Genomic DNA, 26,720 nt, shown 5'->3' on the forward strand with positions numbered 1-26,720 from the left:
GACCGTGCAGCATGACTGTTGTTCAAATCGATGACGATAAGTAAATGTGTGGCCCTAGGGCAGGGCACTTTCTTTGTGTGTTATGTTTATGATACTAATGCCACTCCACTAATATGGTTTGTCATAATAATCATACTTAGTTAGTGAAACAACTATTTTGTAACTAAGTTATTATAAGACTTCTGCTATTTCACTCTGATGTATATTAATAAATAAATTGTTGTAATACTGCAATGACTCTGTAATGGGTTCCTGCTCGGAAAATCGTGGATGATTCAGGGTTCTTCGAGGACACCCGACAGTCTTCTTAAGTTACCGGGAACATATGCATAGTCGTCAGAGGTCATTGGACAGTGACAGGTGCATGTGGGCCTTATAATTTAGGAGGTTCTATCACAGAATGGTATCAGAGCACCATTATAAAGTTTTTGTAGTATTGTTTTATAAAACTTCAAAATGATTTGGGACAAATAAATTTAACATGTTAATTTGGTCCAAATTGCTTTTGACTTATCTTAATTCTATCTCGCCATTCCTTAATTGATTAAAAAGGCTTTGTGTGGTGGAGTAGTAATCTTATTATGCCCTATATAATAAGAACTATTGTGTATATACTTTTGGAGCTTTGATGTTTAAGTTTCATACGGATGATTCATGCATCATAATTAATCCACTTGTTACTTACTTTCCCTCTTAGTCTGGGTTGAGTAGTGTAATCACTCCTTGCTGCTCTTTAGACTTTTATCTGATCGTCTTACTGTTTTGAAATCTTGCTTTCTACAGTATGGCTCGTACCAAGATAACGCCTCATAAGTTAGTTGGACCCAAAGGAGTTCCTCGTCACCAGCTTACCCCAAGAAGTGACGGTGCTAGCAGTAGCAGCTTTAGGCCTGATCCTTAGACTGAGATACAGAGGCTTTCAGCAGAATTAGCACAGGCTAATAGAGATAGGACCTTGGATGCCATCTAGGTGGGCAAGTTATAGGATCAATTGAGGTGTCGCACTACTGCTCATAAGAACTATGAGCGTATGTTAGTTCATATGGTGGAAGGAAGAAATGAAGCTTGGCATAGAGAAGATGTAGCTAGAGCCCGAGCTCATGAGTTAGAGTTCTATGTAGAAGACTTAGAAGAATATTATACCAATCTGCATGAAGAAGTCCATAGGCTGAATAATCTCCTGAATCCAAATTATGAGCCTCAGGCAAAAGCAATGGACCCAAGTGTCATCATAGCAGATGATGATGAACCGGAAGAGGAAGAAGAAGAAGATCCAGAAGAAGTAGTGATGGTCAACAAAAGTGATAATGAAGGTGGAAATGTTTCTGGAATGGATACCGATCACGAGGTTTGATGTGATCGAGGAGAAGAGTAGAGTTGTAATATAGTGAGTTCTAGTTAAGCTGGGTAGTCTTGCTTAAGTGCAAACTTGTGTATAAATAAGTAAACCCAATGTAATGTGTTTATAGTAAGCTCTTTTAATAGTTCAATAAATGCTTGTGAGTAAAAATTTGGTTTGTCATGAACAGATGCGTCATACACGGGGTTCGACTAATCCTGGTTCTTCGCAAGACGTGGATGGTATTCCTGATCCCCCACCAGTTCCACTAAATTTGGCTGATGCTATCGTGGCACTGGTCAATGTAACAATAGATAATGCTCGGTTGCTTTGTGAGTTAGCTCAAAGCAATCAAATATGATGCAAGGGAACCATGGTCGTAATCATCAAAGGCAAGAAGCTACGTATGTCGACTTCATGGATACCTGACCACTAGTATTCATCAAGGCTGATGAACCACTTGAAGCTAATGATTGGCTTCGTACCATGGAGCAGAAGTTTGACCTCATTCCATGCACTGAGTTTCAAAAGCCTATTTTTGCTGCCCAACAGCTTAGAGGTGCGACAGGTGCTTGGTGGCCGAACCTTGTGGCTATGCAACCAGCTGGTATTCAGTTAACTTGGGCCAAGTTCCGCGCTGCTTTTCATGCCCATTATATTCTGGAGGGAGTTATGGCCATGAAGCTTGATGAATTTCTTGCTTTAAAGCAAGGTGATCAAACAGTCATGCAGTATGTGGGCAAGTTCAATCACCTTTCCCAGTACGCACCTGAGCATGTTAACACCGATGCCAAGAAGAAGAAGTGGTTCATGCGTGGCCTTAATACCAAACTTCAGACCATGATGACTACCTGCACCAATGTCACGTATCATGAGGCGGTGAATATTGCTATTGCTTCAGAGGAGAAATATCGGCAGCATAAGGAAATAAAGAAGAAGAAGAGTGTGCCATCTGGGTCTTTCAGTGGCAATTAGAAGAGACAAAAGATAATCTATCATCCTGTGAATCACTATCGTCCTCCTTATCATCCACCATAGTTCCAAGCCGGTCAACAACCAAATGTCCGTCCTACCGTGACTTATCTAAACTCACAACAGTCAAATGTTCCTGGTGTTCGTGCTCCAACACCCCAAGGCCACAATTACCCATGTTTCAATTGTGGGAGGTCAGGTCATTTCTCGTGGGAATGTCCGTATCCTAAGCAGTATAATCCAAATTTCTAGAAGGCTCCTGGAAATCAACAACAGGGTCAAGCTTAGGACAAGAACAACAACCAAAATGCTCAGAAGGGCATAAATGAAAAGAAGATAGGGCAGGTTTTCTATATTCAAGCTGGGGAGATTCCAGAAGGGGAACCCATGATGCTGGGTATGTTTCCTGTCGCTGATCATCCTACAGTTATGCTTTTTGATTTTGGTGCATCTCATACATTCATCAATAGAACCTTTGTCATAAAGCATGAAATTCTAATTGGGGAAACAAAGGAGAATTTCTATATACAGTCGCCCGAGGGACGTCTGTGTACTAAGGAAATGGTGTACTAGGTACCTATAAACCTGGGTGGGCACATTTTTCCCACTACCATGATTATTCTAAAGGATCAGGATATAGATGTGATCTTAGGAATGAACTGGATGTATCAGCATAAAGCTGTTGTAGATACTTTGAATAGGACAATAAGGGTGAGTTTGCTAGATAGTAATTCTCAGCTTCTTATCCAACTTCCAATCTTAAAGAGATCAGTGGAAAAAGTTTGTGCAACTTCTGTCAAGGAGAATAGAGATATTCCTGTAGTTTGTGAATTTCCAGAGGTTTTTCCTGAAGATTTACCCGGTCTACCACCTGATAGGGATGTTCAGTTTAACATAGATCTAAAACCTGGAACAGCTCTGATCTCTAGGAGAGCTTATAGGATGCCTCCCAAGGAATTAGCTGAGTTGAAGACTCAGTTGCAAGAGTTGATTGATAAAGGTTTTATCCAACCTAGTTCATCATCATGGGGATGTTCTGCAATTTTTGTGAAAAAGAAAGATGAGACCCTGAGATTGTGTGTTGACTATTGTCCATTCAATGAAGTGACAATTAAAAATAAATATCCCTTACCTCAGATAGATTTACTTTTTGATCAACTGGCTGGAGCCAAGGTTTTCTCCAATATTGATTTGAGGTCAGGTTACCATCAAATCAAAATTAAGCCTGAAGATATTCCTAAAACGGCATTTACCACCAGATATGGATTATATAAATACCTGGTAATGTCTTTTGGTTTAACGAATGCCCCAGCTCATTTCATGTATCTGATGAATTCAGTGTTCATGCCTAAGCTAGACAAGTTTGTAGTGCTGTTTATTGATGACATCTTAGTATATTCCAAGAATAAGAAAGAACATGCGGAACATCTCAGAGTTGTTCTGACCTGCCTAAGAGAACATCAGTTATATGCCAAGTTCAGTAAGTGTGACTTTTGGCTAAAGGAAGTACAGTTTTTAGGATATGTCTTGTTAGCTGAAGGAGTTGCAGTAGATCCAAGCAAAGTTAAGGATATACTAGATTGGGAACCATCAACCACTGTTCATCAGGTTCGGAGTTTTCTAGGAATGGCGGGTTATTATTGTCGTTTTATTCCATATTTCTCTAGAATATCCAAGTCCATCACGGGATTGTTGAAGAACCAAGCCAAGTTTGTCTAGTCACCTAACTGTGTAGAAGCTTTTCAGACTTTGAAGAGATTATTAACCACTGCACCAGTGTTAGCACAGCCAGATATCGAGAAGACGTTTAACGTTTATTGTGATGCTTCGGGTATTGGTATTGGATGTGTATTGATGCAAGAAGGTTGAGTTATCGCCTATGCTTCCAGACAACTTAAGTGACATGAAGAACATTATCCAACCCATGATCTGGAGTTAGCAGCAGTTGTCCATGCCTTGAAGATTTGGCGACATTACCTGCTTGGTAATACTTGCCATATTTATACAGATCATAAGAGTTTAAAGTATATCTTTACTCAATCGGAATTGAATATGCGGCAAAGAAGATGGTCAAAATTGATTAAAGATTATGACTTGGAGGTGCATTACCATCCTGGTAAGGCAAACGTGGTTGCAGATGCACTCAGTCATAAGAGTCATTGCAATTGCCTGACAGTAAAAACAATGGATCTGACTTTATTTCAAGAGATAGAGAAGTTGAAAATGGAGATAATTCAACAAGGTAGTTTGACCAATATAACTATTGAATCAACTATTCGAGACCAAATTATTGCCGCTCAGAAAGAAAACAAGGGTATAGCCCATATCAAAGAAAGAGTCAGGAAGGGAAAAGCAGCATGCTTCAGAATCGATGATGCAGGTGTGCTATGGTTCAAGAATCGTTTAGTGGTACCAAAGGTTCCTGAGTTGCAACAGTCAATTCTTGAAGAGGCACATACAACCAGGTTATCTATTCATCCGGGAAGTAATAAGATGTACCATGACTTGAAACAGAGATTCTGGTGGACCAAAATGAAGATAGAGATTGCTAGGTATATAGCAAAGTGTGATACTTGTCAAAGAGTAAAAGCTATACATTTGAGGTCCGCTGGAGAGTTACAGCCATTGCCTATTCCAGCTTGGAAGTGGAAGGATATTAGTATGGACTTTATCGTGGGTCTACCCAAGACATCAAAAGGTTTTGACTCAATATGGGTTATTATAGATCGACTAACTAAGTCAGCACATTTTCTTCCAGTCAAGAGTATATATCCTACTATCTAATATGCCAAGATGTATTTAGCGAGAATTATGAGCTTACACGGTATACCAAAGACCATTATGTCGGATAGAGGTACACAGTTTGTTTCCAACTTTTGGAAACAATTGCATGCTTCGTTGGGTACCAAACTTCTGTATAGTACCGCTTATCATCCACAGACTGATGGTCAGATTGAAAGAGTAAATCAAGTACTTGAAGATTTGTTAAGATGTTGTGTCCTTAACTATTCTAATAAGTGGGATGAATGTTTGCCTTTGGCTGAGTTCTCATACAACAATAGTTATCAAGAGAGCATTAAGATGGCTCCGTTTGAAGCACTCTATGGTCGTAAATGCAGAACATCACCAAATTGGTCTGAACCCGGGGAAAGATGGTTCTTTGGAGTTGACTTTGTGAAAGAAACAGAAGAGAAGGTTAGGCAGATACAAAATAATTTGAAGGTAGCTCAGTCCTGACAAAAGAGTTATGCGGATAAACGACGTAGACCATTGGTGTTTAACAAGGGAGATTTTGTATATTTGAAGGTATCACCAATGAAGGGAGTTACCCGTTTCGGTGTTAAAGGCAAGTTGGCACCTCGTTATATTGGACCATTTTAAATTTTGGAGAGGTGTGGAAAGGTGGCATATCGCTTGAAGTTACCAGAACATCTCTCAGCTGTACACGATGTGTTCCATATTTCCCAATTAAAGAAATGTCTTCGAGTGCCTGATCAGAATGTTGAGGTTGAAGGAGTTGAACTTGAACCTAATTTGACCTATTCTGAATATCCTACATGAAGGAGAACAATCAAGTTCTACAAGATACAATGGAATCAACATTTCGAAGAAGAAGCTACTTGGGAATCCGAAGATTTCTTGCTAGAAAAGTTTCCGGAGTTTCTTGCGTCAATATAGAATAATGTTAGTTGTGTTCTATCGTTACAAATCATGTTTGTAAAGGGGCCTTAGCTATTTTATGGAAAGGTTTTGAATGTTTTTGCTTGACACATTTCCTTTTCCATTACTTACCCTATGACTTTAAATCTCAGGATGAGACTTCTTTTAGGGGGAAAGATTGTAACACCTCTGGTGTTTTAAACCCTAAAACATGCCATGTCATCATATGCATTGCACATCATTCATATGTTAGTGAAAACTTTGATATGCATCCACTAAAACAAGTTTACTTTTATGTTATATGTGTTGACTTGTATGGATTGAATCAAGTTCAAAATCCTTGTATTGATTTGGAATTTCCGAAAACCCTAATTTTCAGCATTTAAATTCTACCCTGGAAACCTAATTCAAAATCTAAGCACATTTTGGGGTTGAGCCTAAGATAAAAAGTGCAGAGTTTGTCAAGGTGTACAAAGTTGGTTTTTGGAGTTTTTAAAGTTGTATAAAAATTGAAGTAATTTGAAAAGGGTTAAATTCTTAAAGTGCCCCCTTTTGATTTTAAACTTGCATTTCAAAATGTAGACCGAATTAGAGTATGGTTATTAAACCAAAGTTGTAGAACTTTGAATTTGGAACAACTTTTATTTTTGGAAATTTTTGAGTTGCCATACAAATTTGTGAGTAATTTGTGATTTAAATTGAATGGCAATTCGGTAATTACCTGGAACAGTACTCGCGGGCGACACCTCACCGTCGGTGATCTTCCACCGCGTTCCAGTCACGATCGTGGCCGCCTTCAGCTTCGCGCTGGCGTGGAGAAGCTGTTGCGCATCGTCTCCGTGTCCTTGGCCGTGCTATAAAGCCTACGCCATCGCCGTTCTTCTCCCTTTCTTCTCCTCTGTTTTTTCCGTCATCACCACCAGCTCCGACGAGCTCGCCCCGTCGCCGTAGCGTCCACCCAGTCGTAGCAAAGCCTGTCACAGCTCCGCCTGCTCATTGCGAACCCAGCCAACCAGCCCTTGAAGCCTAACTCTGCCAGGAAATGCTACATGTTGCCTTTCTTCCTCGCGGCCGGCAGCATCGTCGTCGAGTGCGTGTCACCGTGGCCAGCACTCTACGATGCGTCTTTGCTCTTGCTTAGCGTAGCTCCAGCTTCGCCATGTTGTTGTGATGCTTTGTATCTTGTTGGGTGACCTTTTCATCCACCGCAGCCACCGAAACACCGTCGTCGACACCAGCGGAGCCGCCGTTCCTGCCTTGATCGACGATGAGCTCCTCTATTACTCCTCTGGTTCCTCTTTCAGTTCAGGCGTGTCTAGGGTGAGCCACTGAGTCCTCCCACGCCTTTTGTTTAACCGCTACCGGCCCCTATTCGTCGGCGTAATGCAGCCGTGCTGTCGTGGCCGCCATGGCCGGCGTCGAGCTCGGTTTGTGCAGTAATTGATGCAATTAGTACCACCAATGGGTGTGCCTTGTAGTGGTGATCACGCCGGTACCTTGGTCGTGGCCAGAAACCTCACCGTCGGTGAGAAATCGCCGGTCAGCGAGCTTCGCCACCGTGGTCAGCGCGGGGTACTATGCTGACGAGTGGGACCCCACTGTCAGTGACGGTTTGAATTAGAAATGGAATTTTTTTTTCTTTTTCAGAAAATAATGAATAGTGTAAATTTTTGTTTATTTTGTATAGAATTAAATAGAGCTCCAACAATTATGAAAATTTTTGTGTGACCTCTCTGGGATGTAAACTATTTAGGAAAAATTTTAAATGTTACTTTTCAGTACATTTTGAATGTGATAAAAACTGCTCAAATTAATTAATAAATGGGTTTCCATGATTTTTCTAGGCTAAAATAATTATCCAAAAATGATGAAAATTGTTATGCCACTTAGATATCATGTGATGAGTCTTCACAAAAATTTTGAACTCATTTAGAGAAAGTTGATTTATTTCATAATTATTAATTAGTTATTAATTAATAAAAACAAATAGTAAACCCTAATGACTTAGGTTTTGTTTGAATTTTTGGATTGGGTGATGACCTTGGGTCATTAGCATATAATGATCCTTGGCAAATAAAGTAAGTGTTTGAGTTTATGAAAAGGTTTATTCAGTTGTTGGTTTGCAACTGTACCGCGAAGGAAAGTTGTATTCAAGTTACTAACTTTTGCATCCATCGTCAAGCATCATGTTTTATATCGTGCATCATATTAAACATGGCATTATTACTACGTGTAGTGAACGAAAGTGAGAACATGGTAGTCAACCAAGTTGCTGAGGAAGTTAATCCACCTGTTGAGGTCGGGTTTGATATCTGTGGAACATCTCCGGAACCTAACTATTTCGACAATCAAGGCAAGCCCCGGATGCATTTAAACCTACCTCGTGTTTTACAAATTTGTATCGCTTTTGCTTTTAAATACTGCATTAAGTGATTAGGAGTTGAGTGAAAACCTAATTGGTGCATTACCAACCTTGTTTTTCCATATCAACCTTGTTAACCGTTTTAATCCGAGAATGCTTAATTATGCTTAGCCATGCTTAGAACGATAAAAGTCGGGTGATTACTGGTCACCTATGAGATATAAATGGTTTCTTGGATATGACTGGTTATTTATGTTATCTTGAGATATGAGCATGTGGAGTAATAAATCTAGACCAGGCGGACTCGGTGTATGAGAGCCACAAGACATGGAGGTCTTGTGAGCGGGTTCTTTCCGCCTATGTCGATTAAGAACCGTCCATTGTTGATTTGCATGAGGTGAGACTTTGTAGTACTAGCCACATACTCTGGTAAGCCTTAACTCAGCTATTCTATTACGAGAATGGCTACTCGCGCACTGGGAGTGGAGAGATGGCGAGAATAGCGTGTACCCATGTGGCAATGTGCTGGATTGGTGGAGTACTGTATTCTCGGGTGGCGTGGACCCGTTCTTGTTTTAGAGGATTTGAGGGTAGGTTGGTATATGTAGGTCGGGGACTTGCATATGTCTTGTGGTAGGGAATCCCTAGCTGGGTTATAATCGGTTCGAATCATCGTTGCTCCTCAGTTATGGAGACTCAACTCACTATTCATCATCATAGTTAATAAATGAAACTTGAGGAAGTTTTGAGAAAGGGTTTGATATGAAGGTCATGATCTCAATACGGATCATGGCAGGTTCATATATGATCTTGATAAGGGTTATATGTTGAAAGAAAGAATCTTTTAAAGAGCTTTTACGTAAAAGAACCTTGTTTATTGCTAAAGCCTTACCTTGAATCCCTGAGCCTGCATTCCTGAGTCTTATCAGTTTTTATTCTAGTTAAGTCTTGTTGAGTACTTTTGTACTCAGGGTTCGTTAACCCTTGTTGCAGGTGAGCCTTATGAGCAGGTCTGCTTTGGACCGTGCTGCATGACTGTTGTTCAAATCGATGACGATAAGTAAATGTGTGGCCCTTGGGTAGGGCACTTTCTTTGTGTGTTATGTTTATGATACTAATTCCACTCCACTAATATGGTTTGTAATAATAATCATACTTAATTTGTGAAACAACTGTTTTGTAACTAAGTTATTGTAAGACTTCCGCTATTTCACTCTGATGTATATTAATGAATAAACTGTTGTAATACTGCAATGACTCTGTAATGGAATCCTGCTCGGAAAATCGTGGATGATTCGGGGTTCTCCGAGGACACCCGACAATCTTCTTAAGTTACCGGGAACATATGCAGAGTCGTCAGAGGTCATTGGACAGTGACAGGTGCATGTGGGCCTTATAATTTAGGAGGTTCTGTCATAGAATGGTATCAGAGCACCATTATAAAATTTTTGTAGTATTGTTTTACAAAACTTCAAAATGATTTCGGACAAATAAATTTAACATGTTAATTTGGTCCAAATTGCTTCCGACTTATCTTAATTCTATCTCGTCATTCCTTAATTGATTAAAAAGGCTTTGTGTGGTAGAGTAGTAATCTTATTATGCCCTATATAATAAGAACTATTGTGTATATACTTTTGGAGCTTTGATGTTTAAGTTTCGTACGGATGATTCATGCATCATAATTAATCCACTTGTTACTTACTTTCCCTCTTAGTATGGGTTGAGTAGTGTAATCACTCCTTGCTGCTCTTTAGACTTTTATCTGATCGTCTTACTGTTTTGAAATCTTGCTTTCTACAGTATGGCTCGTACCAAGATAACGCCCCGTAAGTTAGTTGGACCCAAAGGAGTTCCTTGTCACCAGCTTACCCCTAGAAGTGACGGTGCTAGCAGTAGCAGCTTTAGGCCTGATCCCCAGGCTGAGATACAGAGGCTTTTAGCAGAATTAGCATAGGCTACTAGAGATAGGACCTTGGATGCCATCCAGGTGGGCAAGTTATATGATCAATTGAGGTGTCGCACTACCGCTCATAAGAACTGTGAGCGTATGTTAGTTCGTATGGTGGAAGGAAGAAATGAAGCTTAGCATAGAGAAGATGTAGCTAGAGCCCGAGCTCATGAGTTAGAGTTCTATGTAGAAGACTTAGAAGAATATTATACCAATCTGCATGAAGAAGTCCATAGGCTGAATAATCTCCTGAATCCAAATTATGAGCCTCAGGCAGAAGCAATGGACCAAAGTGTCATCATAGCAGATGATGATGAACCGGAAGAGGAAGAAGAAGAAGATCCAGAAGAAGTAGTGATGGTCAACGAAAGCGATAATGAAGGTGGAAATGTTTCTGGAATGGATACCGATCACGAGGTTTGATGTGATCGAGGAGAAGAGTAGAGTTGTAATATAGTGAGTTCTAGTTAAGCTGGGTAGTCTTGCTTAAGTGCAGACTTGTGTATAAATAAGTAAACCCAATGTAATGTGTTTATAGTAAGCTCTTTTAATAGTTCAATAAATGCTTGTGAGTAAAAATTTGGTTTGTCATGAACAGATGCGTCATACACGGGGTTCGACTAATCCTGGTTCTTCGCAAGACGTGGATGGTATTCCTGATCCCCCGCTAGTTCCACTAAATTTGGCTGATGCTATTGTGACACTGGTCAATGTAACAATAGATAATGCTCGGTTGCTTCGTGAGTTAGCTCAAAGCAATCAAATATGATGCAAGGGAACCATGGTCGTAATCATCAAAGGCAAGAAGCTACGTATGTCGACTTCATGGATACCCGACCACCAGTATTCACCAAGGCTGACGAACCACTTGAAGCTGATGATTGGCTTCATACCATGGAGCAGAAGTTTGACCTCATTCCATGCACTGAGTTTCAAAAGCCTCTTTTTGCTACCCAACAGCTTAGAGGTGCAGCAGGTGCTTGGTGGCCAAACCTTGTGGCTATGCAACCAGCTGGTATTCAGTTAACTTGGGCCGAGTTCTGCACTGCTTTTCGTGCCCATTATATTCCGAAGGGAGTTATGGCCATGAAGCTTGATGAATTTCTTGCTTTAAAGCAAGGTGATCAAACAGTCATGCAGTATGTGGGCAAGTTCAATCACCTTTCCCAGTACGCACCTGAGCATGTTAACACCGATACTAAGAAGAAGAAGTGGTTCATGCGTGGCCTTAATACCAAACTTCAGACCATGATGACTACCTACACCAATGTCACGTATCATGAGGCGGTTAATATTGCTATTGCTTCAGAGGAGAAATATCGGCAGCATAAGGAAATAAAGAAGAAGAAGAGTGTGCCATCTGGGTCTTTCAGTGGCAATCAGAAGAGACACAAGATAATCTATCATTCTGTGAATCACTATCGTCCTCCTTATCATCCGCCGTAGTTCCAAGTCGGTCAACAACAAAATGTCCATCCTGCCATGACTTATCCAAACTCACAACAGTCAAATGTTCCTAGTGTTCGTGCTCCAACACCCCAAGGCCACAATTACCCATGTTTCAATTGTGGGAGGTCAGGTCATTTCTCAAGGGAATGTCCATATCCTAAGCAGTATAATCCAAATTTCTAGAAGGCTCCTAGAAATCAACAACAGGGTCAAGCTCAGGACAAGAACAACAACCAAAATGCTCAGAAGGGCAACAATGAAAAGAAGACAGGGTGGGTTTTCTATATTCAAGCTGGGGAGATTTCAGAAGGGGAACCCATGATGCTGGGTATGTTTCCTATCGGCGATCATCCTACAATTATGCTTTTTGATTTTGGTGCATCTCATACATTCATCAATAGAACCTTTGTCATAAAGCATGAAATTCCAATTGGGGAAACATAGGAGAATTTCTATATACAGTCGCCCGGGGGACGTCTATGTACTAAGGAAATGGTGTACTAGGTACCTATAAACCTAGGTGGGCACATTTTTCCCACTACCATGATTATTCTAAAGGATCAGGATATAGATGTGATCTTGGGAATGAACTGGATGTATCAGCATAAAGCTATTGTAGATACTTTGAATAGGACAATAAGGGTGAGTTTGCCAGATAGTAATTCTCAGCTTCTTATCCAACTTCCAATCTTAAAGAGATCAGTGGAAAAAGTTCATGCAACTTCTATTAAGGAGATTAGAGATATCCCTGTAGTTTGTGAATTTTCAGAGGTTTTTCCTGAAGATTTACCCGGTCTACCACCTGATAGGGATGTTCGGTTTAACATAGATCTAAAACCTAGAATAGCTCCGATCTCTAAGAGAGCTTATAGGATGCCTCCCAAGGAATTAGCTGAGTTGAAGACTCAGTTGCAAGAGTTGATTGATAAATGTTTTATCCAACCTAGTTCATCATCATGGGGATGTCCTGCAATTTTTGTGAAAAAGAAAGATGAGACCCTGAGATTGTGTGTTGACTATCGTCCATTGAATGAAGTGATGATTAAAAATAAATATCCCTTACCTCGGATAGATTTACTTTTTGATCAACTGGCTGGAGCCAAGGTTTTCTCCAATATTGATTTGAGGCCAGGTTACCATCAAATAAAAATTAAGCCTGAAGATATTCCTAAAACGACATTTACCACCAGATATGGATTATATGAATACCTGGTAATGTCTTTTGGTTTAACGAATGCCCCAGCTCATTTCATGTATCTGATAAATTTAGTGTTCATGCCTGAGCTAGACAAGTTTGTAGTGTTGTTTATTGATGACATCTTAGTATATTCCAAGAATAAGAAAGAACATGCAGAACATCTCAGAGTTGTTCTGACCCACCTAAGAGAACATCAGTTATATGCCAAGTTCAGTAAGTGTGAATTTTGGCTAAAGGAAGTATAGTTTTTAGGACATGTCTTGTCAGCTGAAGGAGTTGCAGTAGATCCAAGCAAAGTTAAGGATATACTAGATTGGGAACCATCAACCATTGTTCATCAAGTTTGGAGTTTTCTGGGAATGGCGGGTTATTATCGTCGTTTTATTCCAGATTTCTCTAGAATATTCAAGTCCATCACGGGATTGTTGAAGAACCAAGCCAAGTTTGTCTGGTCACCTGACTGTGTAGAAGCTTTCCAGACTTTGAAGAGATTATTAACCACTGCACCAGTGTTAGCATAGCTAGATATCGAGAAGACGTTTGACGTTTATTGTGATGCTTCGGGTATTGGTATTGGATGTGTATTGATGCAAGAAGGTCGAGTTATCGCCTATGCTTCTAGACAACTTAAGTGACATGAAGAACATTATCCAACCCATGATCTGAAGTTAGCAGCAGTTATCCATGCCTTGAAGATTTGGCGACATTACCTGCTTGGTAATACTTGCCATATTTATACAGATCATAAGAGTTTAAAGTATATCTTTACTCAATCGCAATTGAATATGCGACAAAGAAGATGGTCAAAATTGATTAAAGATTATGACTTGGAGGTGCATCCACTACTGCCACCGGAACACCGCCGTCGACACCAGCGGAGCTGCCGTACCTGCCTTGATCGACGACGAGCTCCTCTGTTACTCCTTCGGTTCCTCTTTCAGCTCGGGCGTGTCTGGGGTGAGCCACTGAGTCCTCCCATGCCTTTTGTTTAACCACTACTGGCCCCTATTCACCAGCGTAATGCAGCTACACCGTCGTGTCCACCATGGCCAGCGTCGAGCTCGGTTTGTGTAGTAATTGATGCAATTAGTGCCATCAATGGGTATGCCTTGTAGTGGTGATCACGCCGGTACCTTGGTCGTGGCCGAAAACCTCACTGTCGGCGAGAAATCGCCGGTCAGCGAGCTTCGCTGCCGTGGTCAGCGCGGGGTACTATGCTGACGAGTGGGACCCCACTGTCAGTGACGGTTTGAATTAGAAATGGAAATTTTTTCTTTTTCAGAAAATAATGAATAGTGTAATTTTTGTTTATTTTGTATAGAATGAAATAGAGCTCCAAAAATTATGAAAATGTTTGTGTGACCTCTCTGAGATGTAAACTATTTAGGAAAAATTTTAAATGTTACGTTTCAGTACATTTTGAATGTGATAAAAATTCCTCAAATTAATTAATAAATGGATTTCCATGATTTTTCTAGGCTTAAATAATTATCCAAAAATTATAAAAATTGTTTTGCCACTTAGATATCATGTGATGAGTCTTCACAAAAAATTTGAGCTCATTTAGAGAAAGTTGATTTATTTCATAATTATTAATTAGTTATTAATTAATAAAAACAAATAGTAAACCCTAATGACTTAGGTTTTGTTTGAATTTTTGGATTGGGTGATGACCTTGGGTCATTAGCATATAATGATCCTTGGCAAATAAAGTAAGTTTTTGAGTTTATGAAAAGGTTTATTCAGTTGTTGGTTTACAACTGTACCGCGAAGGAAAGTTGTATTCAAGTTACTAACTTTTGTATCCATCGTCAAGCATCATGTTTTATATCGCGCATCATATTAAACATGGAATTATTACTACATGTAGTGAACGAAAGTGAGAACGTGGTAGTCAACCAAGTTGCTGAGGAAGTTAATCCACCTGTTGAGGTCGAGTTTGATATCTGTGGAATGTCTCCGGAACCTAACTATTCTGATAATCAAGGCAAGCCCCAGATGCATTTAAACCTACCTCATGTTTTACAAATGTGTATCGCTTTTGCTTTTAAATACTGCATTAAGTGATTAGGAGTTGAATGAAAACCTAATTGGTGCATTACCAACCTTGTTTTTCCATATCAACCTTGTTAACCGTTTCAATCCGAGAATGCTTAATTATGCTTAGCCATGCTTAGAACGATAAAAGTTGGGTGATTACCGGTCACCTGCGAGATATAAATGGTTTCTTGGATACGAGTGGTTATTTATGTTATCATGAGATATGAGCATGTGGAGTAATAAATCTAGACCGGGCGAACTCGGTGTATGAGAGCCACAAGACATGGAGGTCTTGTGAGCGGGTTCTTTCCACCTGTGTCGATTAAGAACCGTTCGTTGTTGAATTGCATGAGGTGAGACTTTGTAGTACTAGCCACATACTTCGGTAAGCCTTAACTTGGCTATTCTATTACGAGAATGGCTACTCGCGCACTAGGAGTGGAGAGATGGCGAGAATAGCGTGTACCCACGTGGCAATGGGCTGGATTGGTGGAGTACTGTATTCTCGGGTGGTGCGGACCCGTTCTTGTTTTAGAGGATTTGAGGGTAGGTTGGTATATGTAGGTTGGGGACCTGCATATGTCTTGTGGTTGGGAATCCCCAGCTGGGTTATAATCGGTTCGAATCGTCGTTGCTCCTCGGTTATGGAGACTCAACTCACTGTTCATCATTGTAGTTAATAAATGAAACTCGAGGAAGTTTTGAGAAAGGGTTTGATATGAAGGTCATGATCTCAATACGGATCATGGCAGGTTCATATATGATCTTGATAAGGGTTATATGTTGAAAAAAAGAATCTTTTAAAGAGCTTTTACGCAAAAGAACCTTGTTTATTGCTAAAGCCTTACCTTGAATCCCTGAGCCTTCATTCCTGAGTCTTATCAGTTTTTATTCCGGTTAAGTCTTGCTGAGTACTTTTGTACTCAGGGTTCGTTAACCCTTGTTGTAGGTGAGCCTCATGAGCAGGTCTACTTTGGACCGTGCTGCATGACTGTTGTTCAAATCGATGACGATAAGTAAATGTGTGGCCCTTGGGCCGGGCACTTTCTTTGTGTGTTATGTTTATGATACTAATTCCACTCCACTAATATGGTTTGTAATAATAATTGTACTTAGTTTGTGAAACAACTGTTTTGTAACTAAGTTATTGTAAGACTTTCGCTATTTCACTCTGATGTATATTAATGAATAAACTATTGTAATACTGCAATGACTCTGTAATGGGATCCTGCTCGGAAAATCGTGGATGATTCGGGGTTCTTCGAGGACACCAGACAGTCTTCTTAAGTTACCGGGAACATATGCATAGTCGTCAGAGGTCATTGGACAGTGACATGTGCATGTGGGCCTTATAATTTAGGATGTTCTGCCACACTATGGATTTGGACATTTAGGTTTAGTAATAGTAGAATAATGTACCGATCTCATGATCTCATATCTTATTGTGATCTGAAGGCATTTTCTTATAAAACACTAAGGCATTATTATCTTATTTGAGGTAATCATAATAGTTCTTTTACTATTGTTTTAGTTTTTTTGTATTGCCGTATCAAACTTTATCTTTTATAAATTTAATATATGCTGCAAGTATCACCACAATATGCTTTATTTATCATATTATGAATGAGAAAAATATCTTAAATGGCCTATAATCTCATGTTTGCCTAAATGTCCTCAAAACTATAGAGACGGCCCTGGCTAGCTGCTGAGCATTCAGTGATAAAAACACTGGCGGAAGCGGAACCAGAGGGCCAGTAGGGGCCGTGCCCCCCCCCAAAAACAGACAGTGATTTTTCTAAAATACCTATAGAAAATTCAATTGCATAGCTAAAAAATTATTATTTCACTCTAATCTGATGATAATTATTGTGCTTTTTTCATTATGAGTACTAAATATATGTTTAAAAACATTGAAAAGCTATTAAGATGTATATTTGTTGTATATATTTATCATGTTTATGAGGTGTCATCATATTATCTGGCCCCCTTATTCAAAAGTTCTGGTTCCGCCACCGATTGAAAAATGTGTATACTTGTTTTTGGTAACTCTGATAATGGAGTGGTTCCTTCTGTGGAGGAGATGAATGGCTTTTATAGGTGCTTTACCAAAGGAAATGCGAGCAAAAAGGAAATCATGTTAACCTTTATGGAATGATGGCATCTTCGAAATGATCAGATTCATGGTAAAGGTGACGCGACAAGTGGAGGTTTAGTTCAATTAAAGACCACTGGGATTCACTGTGCATGGTCATGCAAAAGGGAGATATACAAAAGGAAAGATAGAAAGAACATATGTGAAGGAACGATTGTTGTAGTATTTGTCAGCCTGGACAATACAAACTAGTGGAACAGTTTTTTTAACTATATTAGAGATAATTTGTTCCACGGTGTCAGTGTAGAAAGTGACCAACTAGTGAATATTTATAGTTTTGTTGTACGTTGTGATCGGAGGTGGCCTAGCACTCAATGACATAGAATTTATACTGGTTCGGGCAACGTGCCCTACGTCCAGTCGGGGTCGATCGGTGACTTTATTCCTGAGCCCATGTGTTCAAAGTTTGTAGTGGGATTACAAATGAGGGGGAGAAAGATGGGATGTACAAGAGGTCCGGTCGGCTTCGACCGGAAGGACCGAGAGTGACAGGAACTTTGCTATGAGCTAGGTATTCGAGCGTGTGCTTGAGGGTTTGTGAACTATCGATCTAGTGAGTTTGAACTTGAAGAAGTCGACCTCTCCTTGTTGAAGGGAGCGCATCCTCTTTTATAGATAAAGGGGATGGCTTTACAGGTGAGAGGAAGAGAGTACGGATGTTTCTAAGCCTTGTTGCCCACGCTAATGAAGATTGGATAATGGTAGGCGCCCCCAACACTGTTGATGTCGCTGTAGAATGTCATATGCGCACGGGAGGTCGTGTTATCTTCTTCAGGAATGATGGACGCCGGTACTTGTAAATACTATTTGATACCTAGTGGCATGTGAGGAGCCGTGCTATGTTCACTCGGTACGGAAAATCCTGGTGCCCATACTGCGATCGATGTCTAGAGACGCGGAGGGCTTACCATATGGGAGCTTTAGCGGCCCCTACAATACTGCAGGGGGAGATGTCGGCGCCTACAATACTGTTTGTGTCAGAGTGGCTGCAGAGTACTGTTTCGTGCAGGGTATGGTCCCTAGTACGGTGGTTTTGACTTGTGAGCCTTGCCTTGCCTTTCTCCGCACGTCTTCTGGTGCCTACCGAACGGGGTGCCCCCGGTCGGATGGCTCCAGTCGGCTCCGAGTGCGCCGGTCGGAGAAGAGCGGAGAGCAGGGTTCCCATGAGCCCCGGTCGCGGGGTCGGAGTAGGAAGCAACGTTTTGGGCCAGGCCTTCCTATTGGAGAGACCTCTCGGAGGCGGCTGGTGCCCGAAGCGAGTGCTCCGGTCGGAGAGGTGGGTCGAAGAAGTTGACGAGCGGGCGCTTGTTCTGTTGGGTAGACCTTTCGATCGGCGACTGGACTGCCCTTCCGGCCCGTTGTGTTTTAGACTCTTGGGCCGGCCCATGAACTACATGTTGTTTTCCTGGCCCGGGCCCGGGCGTGAAAGCCGGTGCCCGAGGGACCCCGGGTTTATGAACCCGACACACGGAGAAGTGAAAATTTGTTCAATCAGAAAGAAAAAATTAGATTATCAGCCGTACTTTTTCAACGAAGTAACAATGTTTTCCTCTCACAACAAACCAGTGAATAGTACTTTTCAGCCTAACCTTTCAGCAAAGCGAATAGGGCCATAGCAAACTGTCCAGTTAAAAGAGAAATTAGAGAAATTGTTCCACGGGGTAAGGAAAACAATGTTCGGCTTTTACCTGAAAAATGTGTAATTACTTTCAGACTTCACACGCCATATGCTTTCTCTCATCAGGACACCTCAATAATAAAAACCAGATATTCGGCCTGTTCGCTGGTTGGTTTCTGGGCTGGTTTGAGCTGGCTGGTGCTGGTTTATTATGAGAGGAAAACACTGTTGGCTGGCTGGTTTGGACTGGCTGAAACCAACAAGCGAACAGGCTGATTAACTCTTAGATACCATCTCATCATGTATGTCTCATAAATACCATCTCATCATGTATGCCTCACATATAGTTCATATATTCTCTTTCCTATCAAGAGAGATATAGAGGAGTTATGTCTCTCCTGCATTTGGATGCATAAAGAGTTTAGCTCTGGTCCTTCCGGCTAGCTCAAAGGTTTTTGACGTCTCTCCTCTTCACATGGCATCTACTCCCTCCGTTCCAAAGTACAAATCACTTTGGCTTTTATAGTTCACCAATTTTACTATGCATCTAGATATATTATTATATCTAGATGCATAGTAAAATAGATATAAAAAAGTCAAAACGACTCGTGATTGGGAAGAGATGGAGTAATACACTAGAATCTGTACTGCACTAGAGCTGATCATTCGAGCCCCGCCAACAGGTCGCCTGGGCCCGGGCCATTTGCCGCCAGCCGCCAAGGGCCCCTACTTGACTTGACTCCCGCAGTCCCGCTGCCGTGGCAGGCGTCAGATGGGCCTTCAATCGTCGACGACCCGCGGCGACGACCCAAGCGTCAGCTGGGCTTTTACAAGGCTTACGCCGCAAGAAAATGGGCTCAGTCCGCCTCGACTGACCCCAAACCAGCTGCTGATGGTGATGGACGTCGGCAGCCCACTATAGTGTAGAGCTTCGTAATCATGCCTGCGTGTCTGGTACTCTCTGGTTCCGTGGACAGCTGGTCTAGTGCTGTGCAAAGCCGCACTGCATATGCCGCCGTGTCTTGTGAACAAAGTGAACTGCGTCCGGTAGGTGCACGAAATGCTTGGGTACAGACACACACGGCCTCTTGGTCGCTGTTAGTTGGGGATCTGGGAGTTTCGTCATAAACGCCGCCGTGATCGTATTCATATATACACTAGTACTTCCAAAAACAAAAGGCAGAGATCCGCGTTATTTTGTTCGAGATCCAAGAGCACTTGGTGGCGTGGTCGATCGAGAGACCTCACTTTCCCTCTTAATCCCAGGCATAGGTTTCCTATGGCTAGAGATGCTAATTGCAAATGCATGGATGAACGGGACTGCGGGATCACGAAAGAAAACAAGGGCCCACTAGTCAGGCCTACAAACCATCTTTTTTTTTTTTGCGGTTAAAAAAAAAAGAAACACCAAAAAATATATACTGCCGCGTCGCGAGTCGCGACCCGCGATGCTGGATCTGGGTTCCCTCCGGTGGCGTCGTGGAGAGTGCAGAGATTTTCGGCAAGCTGGTGCCGGTGTGGTGGGCACGGTCAAGTATGGATACGACCCACTTGCCCATGGGGACATGGGGTGGATGGATGGATCGGCGGATGCGATTCCTGCGTTGGCGCGAGCGCACGCGTACACGGCAACGCGCATGGGGCGTGCGCCCCATACGTGACACGCCGGATCGCGGCGTGCGTGCGGGGTCATGGTGGGCGCGCCACCACCACGCCTCCCGCCTCCCGGAACTGGGGGGGACCATGCGTGCGTCGCCGTCGCCATCACGACTGCACGGCCGTCGACTAGCTGCTCCCTGCCTCCCAGTGTCGTCGTCGCCCTGGCTGCCTGCTCGCTCTGCGGTCCTCGCTCCTCAGCCCACAACCTGACAACTTCAAGCCGCAACGCTGAGCCCTCGCCCATCACCATTGTTCACTACATAGCCCGGAGGAGCATGGGGAACACAAGGGATGCAAAGCTGCAGGAAGCAAGGAAGCACACATATCTGGAGAGTGGAGACGATGCTCCCACCAAAGACATGCACCAAACAGCTCAGATTTTACAACACCACCGGGGAATTTGGGTTTCAGTATATAGCACTATAACTCAATCACAAAACCAAAGCAGGTCTTGTTACAAGCAGGACCTCACTCTCTGTTCCCAGACTTGTAATATACCAACAAACCATACTTACCCACCAACAACCAGTTCACATTCTAACTGACCGACCGACCGACCTGACCGACTGACCAACAGTTTCCAAGTAACCGAATTATTACCCAGAGTAAAGGGTGAAAAAGAAGAAGAAAATGAAATAATCATAATAATATCTGACTCTCCCCTATAACGGACACTAGACTAGTAACTTATTGAACGCACCTCTCGACCAAAACGGTATGAATGAATGAATAGGCATCTGCTGCGTCCATTGCGACACTTTGTAGACACACTGGCGGGTAACTTTTGATTACATATACGAACAAATGAAGGGTATGAACAGATCCTAGGCATATATGGCAGGTGGCGAACTGGTCCACGGATATAACCTGCAAAGTTTGACGACTGCTGCTCCGCTATAACTTCTCCATACTGGTGGCCCCTTAATGTTGTACTTTCTGGGACGCTGCCATGGAGCGCAGCCTGTTTGCAATCTCTGTAAAGTTTGGCCGCTCAGATGGTTCTGTTGACCAGCATTGCTCCATTAGTGACCTCCACTCTGGGTCACAGGAGTCGGGCACTGGCGGCCGTAGAGTGTTGCTCACAATGCCACCTGCATACAAAAGGTCATTTTAGGTTTAGATCTAATCAATAAGGATTATTGACCACATCTACTGCAATAGAACTCCCACGGGGTAAGAAACACTTACTGCCACAGCAGATTTGTACCCACCTATTATAACACCATAGTGTAAATCCGCATATGGCTCTTCTCCTGTTAGCAGTTCCCAGAGAACAATCCCAAAAGAGAATACATCAACCTGAGGCCAGCATAGCAACATTTGTGTCAGTTCCAAGTGAGAACCTGGAAGAGCCAGTATGTCAACATTCATGTGTCAATTCTATGTGAACTTCAAGGTGCCAGCAGAACCAAAAGAATACAAATCATATGTATACTGAAGAATAGAAACCAACTATCACACCTTTTCTGAGACCAAGCTACTGCTACCATTCAGAAGTTCTGGGGCCATCCATGGAAGTGTTCCCCGGACACCTCCAGAGATGAGGGTCTGACACTTCACTTTTGAAAGCCCAAGATCACCAACCTACAAATATAGGAAAAGAGGTATTGTTTAGTGTTACCCAAATTATGGAAGCTAATATCCCTACATGCTTAACATGCTAAGATGTTAATGCATGGCATCCAACTATAACAGCATACAAAATTCAGATGGCAAACAAGCAATTCTGAAGCTACATACAAGACCATATCAGACTATTAGCATTTCTTTCTCATTAAACTGTACATCCATGCACTCCATTCAAGTTTGTACTTTTATTCACAGTACAACGAAAGGAACTGTTCCATCATCTAGTCAATTGTATTCCATATTTCTTCAAGTGCCAATAATAGGATGTGTCAGTTAAGCCACAAGGCCACAATGATCCCCAGCTAAGGTGTTTAGTCCTAGATTGTATAGCAATAAACATCATTTGTGTTGTAAGACTTTTCTTTATGCAGCACCGAGTCCATGACAGAAACTGCTACATCGAAGCATACATATTACATGTTCATCCAAGTGCCAATCAAAAACCTCAGTTTGTGATACCCATCAAATGTGTATAATTTTAGAGACACATAACAATTTGCTTAAGTAACAAGTATTATCTGTGGATAAGAGTCCAGTGACTCCAGTCCTATCAGCAGTTCTTGAGCTGCCAAACTAAATGCCCATCTCATAATAGTAACACGTAATGTACTTCAAACTTACAAAAGCATTTTGTTTTACAGCAACAAAATATAGTTTACTGCTAAACATGGAAAGTTGATACAGGATGGTCTCCCTATGTCAAGCAAAGTGAATATGACAAACAAGAGAAGTCAGTGATCTAGCAACTAAGTGCAAGAATAGTATAATAATAGGATTGACTGTGCTGCTTACCTTGCATATTGGACGCTGAGGGTCCCTTAAATTAACAAGCAAATTGTCACTTTTCAGGTCAAAGTGCACGATGTTTTTGCTATGCAAGTATTCCATTCCAAAGGCTGTATCCATGGCAATAATTAATCTCTTACGTCGATCGAGGGTTCTGCCCAGAAAAAAGTAAACATCAGCGCCATGTAGCACCATCAATTTCTAATTATGAGCAGCATATATCATTACAGAAGGTGACTTATATGCAATGTAAAAGGAACGGACTTGGCATTCTTTAGCAAAGCTGTCCTAAGTGAGCCATTGACCATATATTCTGTAACTGTGGCAATGGATCCCCCAGGCCCATCAAGAACAACACCATAAAAAGCGACAACATTTGGGTGGTGCAGATCGGCAAGTTTAGATGCTTCATTCCAGAAGTCAGACCGCTGAAAATATTCAAGGCATATCAATATACAGACAAGCTTAAGAAAAAACAAAGATATGAAGTATGAGAACAAACCATCTTTTCTTGCTCAGATGGTTTCCCAGCAAAACATCTATCATTGATTCGTTTTATTGCAACATCAGTGCCTCTCCATTTACCATGATAGACAGTTCCAAAAGTTCCAGAACCAAGCTCTTGGAGCTCTTCAAGGTCATTGTTCTTTATAATCTGCAACAGCCATGGATGCAAAATGCTATAACCACGGTACAATATTAAAGATGAACACGCTTAATAAGCTATACTATGATCCTAACCTGCAGGCGTCCATCTGAAACTGGAAATCCTGAAATCCAATCTGCTGGCCTGCTCTTGGAAACCTGCACGCTTCCCTTGTTTAGCATTTTGGCTAACATAAATGAGGACATTTAGGAGCATCTAGATAATCAGTTCCTAACCTCGTTGGGGTGGACTTCACCTTCTACTTTATTGGTAACGGCCCCAACTCCATCATTTACCAGAGGAGGTTGAGGCTCGGATGACTGAGCTTTAGATGTAGCTAACCCATCCTCCATACTCAGTAAATCTGGGTTAGAGATGTCATCACCTGGATTGATGATCGACATGAATAAAACTCACAAGTATATTGACAAGGTTTCAGAGTAAAGTAAGAATGGAATATTTGTGATATAAAAAGCATGTGTTGCATCTGTACCTTTGTGATCTGACTGTTTCTGGAGAGAAACATCCTCAGCTGGAATATTCAGATCTGGCCCTTTGCAGTTCAACAAAGAGTTGTGTGGATGGGGATCCTTTGGGCTGATGTTCTCCCTGCTTGCTACCCTCTTAGGTCTTGGTGGCAGTGCATGTGCATTTGCAGCTGCTTGATCCACATTTGGAGCATGGTTTGGCAATGCTGCTGTCGGCAACTGAACTGTGTTTGGAGGAGCTACGACTTCATGTGGAGCTTCCTTGTGATAAACTTCAGGCGGAACATCTCTTCTCTCACTCACTGGATTAACAGTGGCATTTGGATAGACCATATCAATACCATAAGTTGATTGAGGCAATCCACCAGGTCCGACTGTAGCAACAACATAACTAGAATAGGGTCCCCCAATGCTCATCATATGTGGCATATGGCTCATATTAACATGCTGGACATTGTGCAGATAAGAGCTGGCCACAGAAGGTGGTGGTGCAGATTCAGTTTGAAGCAATACCTTTGGTTCACTAACATCAAAAAAAGTATTGGTGTTGCTTGGATGAACCTCATTTGCTCGGGTATCTGGCCAGGTACTGATACTATTCTCTGGATGCCCCTGAGAGTGATCTGGCACTGCATTCTGGGGTAAACCACTGTCAGGAGACATTGCATGTTTCCTTTTTTCAGTAGAGCCAGAAACCTCGCTGGGGCTCATCCGGAGTGAATCCATCATCCTGTCCACATTTGCCATGTACGTTGGCACAGCCACAGGTGCTACTGGAGGCGCATTGTCACGATACACCTGTCCATCCTCACGATGCCTTGAATTGCCACTTGCACTACCTTCACCAGCAAGCGGGTTATTGGGACTAGCAGGCTTCACTGAATACTGAGGCATCCCTTGGCCAGAAGGTAAATGCTGCTGTGACTGCTGCACAAATTGATGATGAGAGCTCGCAACATCAGTATGGGCAGAACTTGGAGAAACTACTCTGTCCTTCTCGCTAGGAATCACAGGAATATGGCTAAACCCATAGGTCGATGGCAACTGTTGCGGCGGCATTTGCTGCTGCACATACACATGCTGATGCAAGCCAGTTGGATCAATGAGCACTGAGTTTGTAACCCCTTCCATCTTGGGCACATACACCCTCTCCTGTGGCACTGGATGCATATGTGTGTATCCATAAGCCCCCATTGGTGCCTGAACACCCCTCTCCGGTATCATCATCCTTGCCACATCTTCAGGCCGCAGGCTCATGAACACAGGCCCGGGCTCAGAAGCAGCCCCTCCATGCACCTCATTGCCATACTCATTCACCACCGGATCAGAGTGGGCGTGAGGCAATGCCTTCAAGCACATGTGGCAGTCCTCGAATCTTGGACCGTGAATGGCATCTCTATGATCGTTCATGAACACAGGCGGCAGTGGTGGCAGCTGTGATAGTGGTTGCCGGTACCTCGCTGCCTCCGGATGGGGATGTGTAGCTACCTCTGGATGTGGATGTGGATTCGCCTGGGGAGCCCTCCCTTCAGCAGCAATCTCCTGTGGCTTAACCTGTACTGGAGCAGGAGCAGCATTGCTGAAGACATCAACAAGGGGCGGAGGCGCCACCCCAGCCCCACTGATGTTCGATCTCGCAGCATCATTTGAGCTAGTGGAGGTGGGGGAGAGCCCAGCTGGAGACCCAGGACCGCCGCCGCCACCTGACGGCGCCGGAGGGGGCAGCCCCCCGTCAGAGCACTGCGTGGACGAGAGGCTCGCGATGCTGTCCTTGCGCACAATGCCGTTGACGGCCTCCAGGTACCGAAGGCCCGCGTCGAAGCTCCCGATCTCCAACTCCTCCCCGCCGGTGGCGCCGATGCCGCCCGCCGCATCCAGGATGGGGAAGATGAACACCCTAAGCTTCGGGCTGGCGCCACTGAGCTTGTCGTATTCCTCGACCATGTTATCGAGATCCTCCGGCGAGGACACGGAGATGAGCGCGTCGAGCCCTTCGTCGGGGAGCTGGTACTTGACGGCGAAGTGCGGGCCCGTGGCGCCGCCGTACGCGTCGGCGAGCCGCGCCAGGAGGTCCGGCAGCGACACCCCGCGCGGCACGGACACGATCCGGGTGTCCCCGCCCGCGTACCGCAGCGTGCCGTCCCCCGGGCGCGGGAGGATGCGCCCGCCCAGGCTGCACAGCAGCTTCATCCGCTCGCCGCCCCCGCCGCCACCGACGCTACCGCTGTCATCCGACGCCCCGGCGGTGGCGGCCATCCGCGCCGGCTGGGCCCACCACCCCTCCCCTCCCCTCCTTCGTGAACCTCCCTCCTCCCCCTGCTGGATCTAGCCTCGGGCTCCACCCACGAATCCAAACCCTAGCCCCCGCACGGCCCCGAGGCGCTGGCGCGGGCGGAAGGAAGAGCAGAGGACTGGAGCGGCGACTGGCTCAATGTTTAGCTCATGGCGTGGGCCGCGTCGTCGCTTGGTTTGCGGGGAATGGGAGGGAGGGAGGGAGCCGGGGAAGGGGGACTAGACGAGTAGTAGCAGGGGCAGCCTGCGTGCTCGCGTCGGATTACTCAAAAACCCTCGGCTCGCTTCGGTGGCTGGTTTTCTTTTCACTTTCGTTTTCTGGTTTTCTATCTATTATACTCTTTCGGCGGCGATTTTCCTTATGCAGGAGGTTTGTAGTTTCCTACTCGGTCCGACTTTGTTTATGGTGTTTTTTTTCCTTTCTGTTTCTCCTTTTCTCTGGTTGGTGTTGGATTTTTGTAACAAAGTTTTTGCTTTTC

The 26,720-nt window shown here is 43.2% G+C and overlaps 1 protein-coding gene across 1 annotated transcript; it reads right to left on the reverse strand.

Moving 5' to 3' along the window:
• Positions 1-20,760: 20,760 nt before the first annotated feature.
• LOC136522917 (uncharacterized) lies at positions 20,761-26,457 on the reverse strand. Its single transcript, XM_066516715.1, has 9 exons — positions 23,955-26,457; positions 23,698-23,846; positions 23,557-23,619; positions 23,318-23,470; positions 23,080-23,243; positions 22,822-22,969; positions 21,862-21,984; positions 21,612-21,699; positions 20,761-21,491 (listed from the first exon to the last, which is right to left on the reverse strand). Exons 1-9 carry the CDS (start codon positions 26,203-26,205, stop codon positions 21,322-21,324), a joined length of 3,309 nt encoding a protein of 1,102 aa, XP_066372812.1. The 5' UTR covers positions 26,206-26,457; the 3' UTR covers positions 20,761-21,321.
• Between the last annotated feature and the right edge of the window lie 263 nt (positions 26,458-26,720).

Source organism: Miscanthus floridulus, chromosome 18 (assembly GCF_019320115.1).
Source record: "Miscanthus floridulus cultivar M001 chromosome 18, ASM1932011v1, whole genome shotgun sequence".
NCBI classification, from domain to species: domain Eukaryota; kingdom Viridiplantae; phylum Streptophyta; class Magnoliopsida; order Poales; family Poaceae; genus Miscanthus; species Miscanthus floridulus.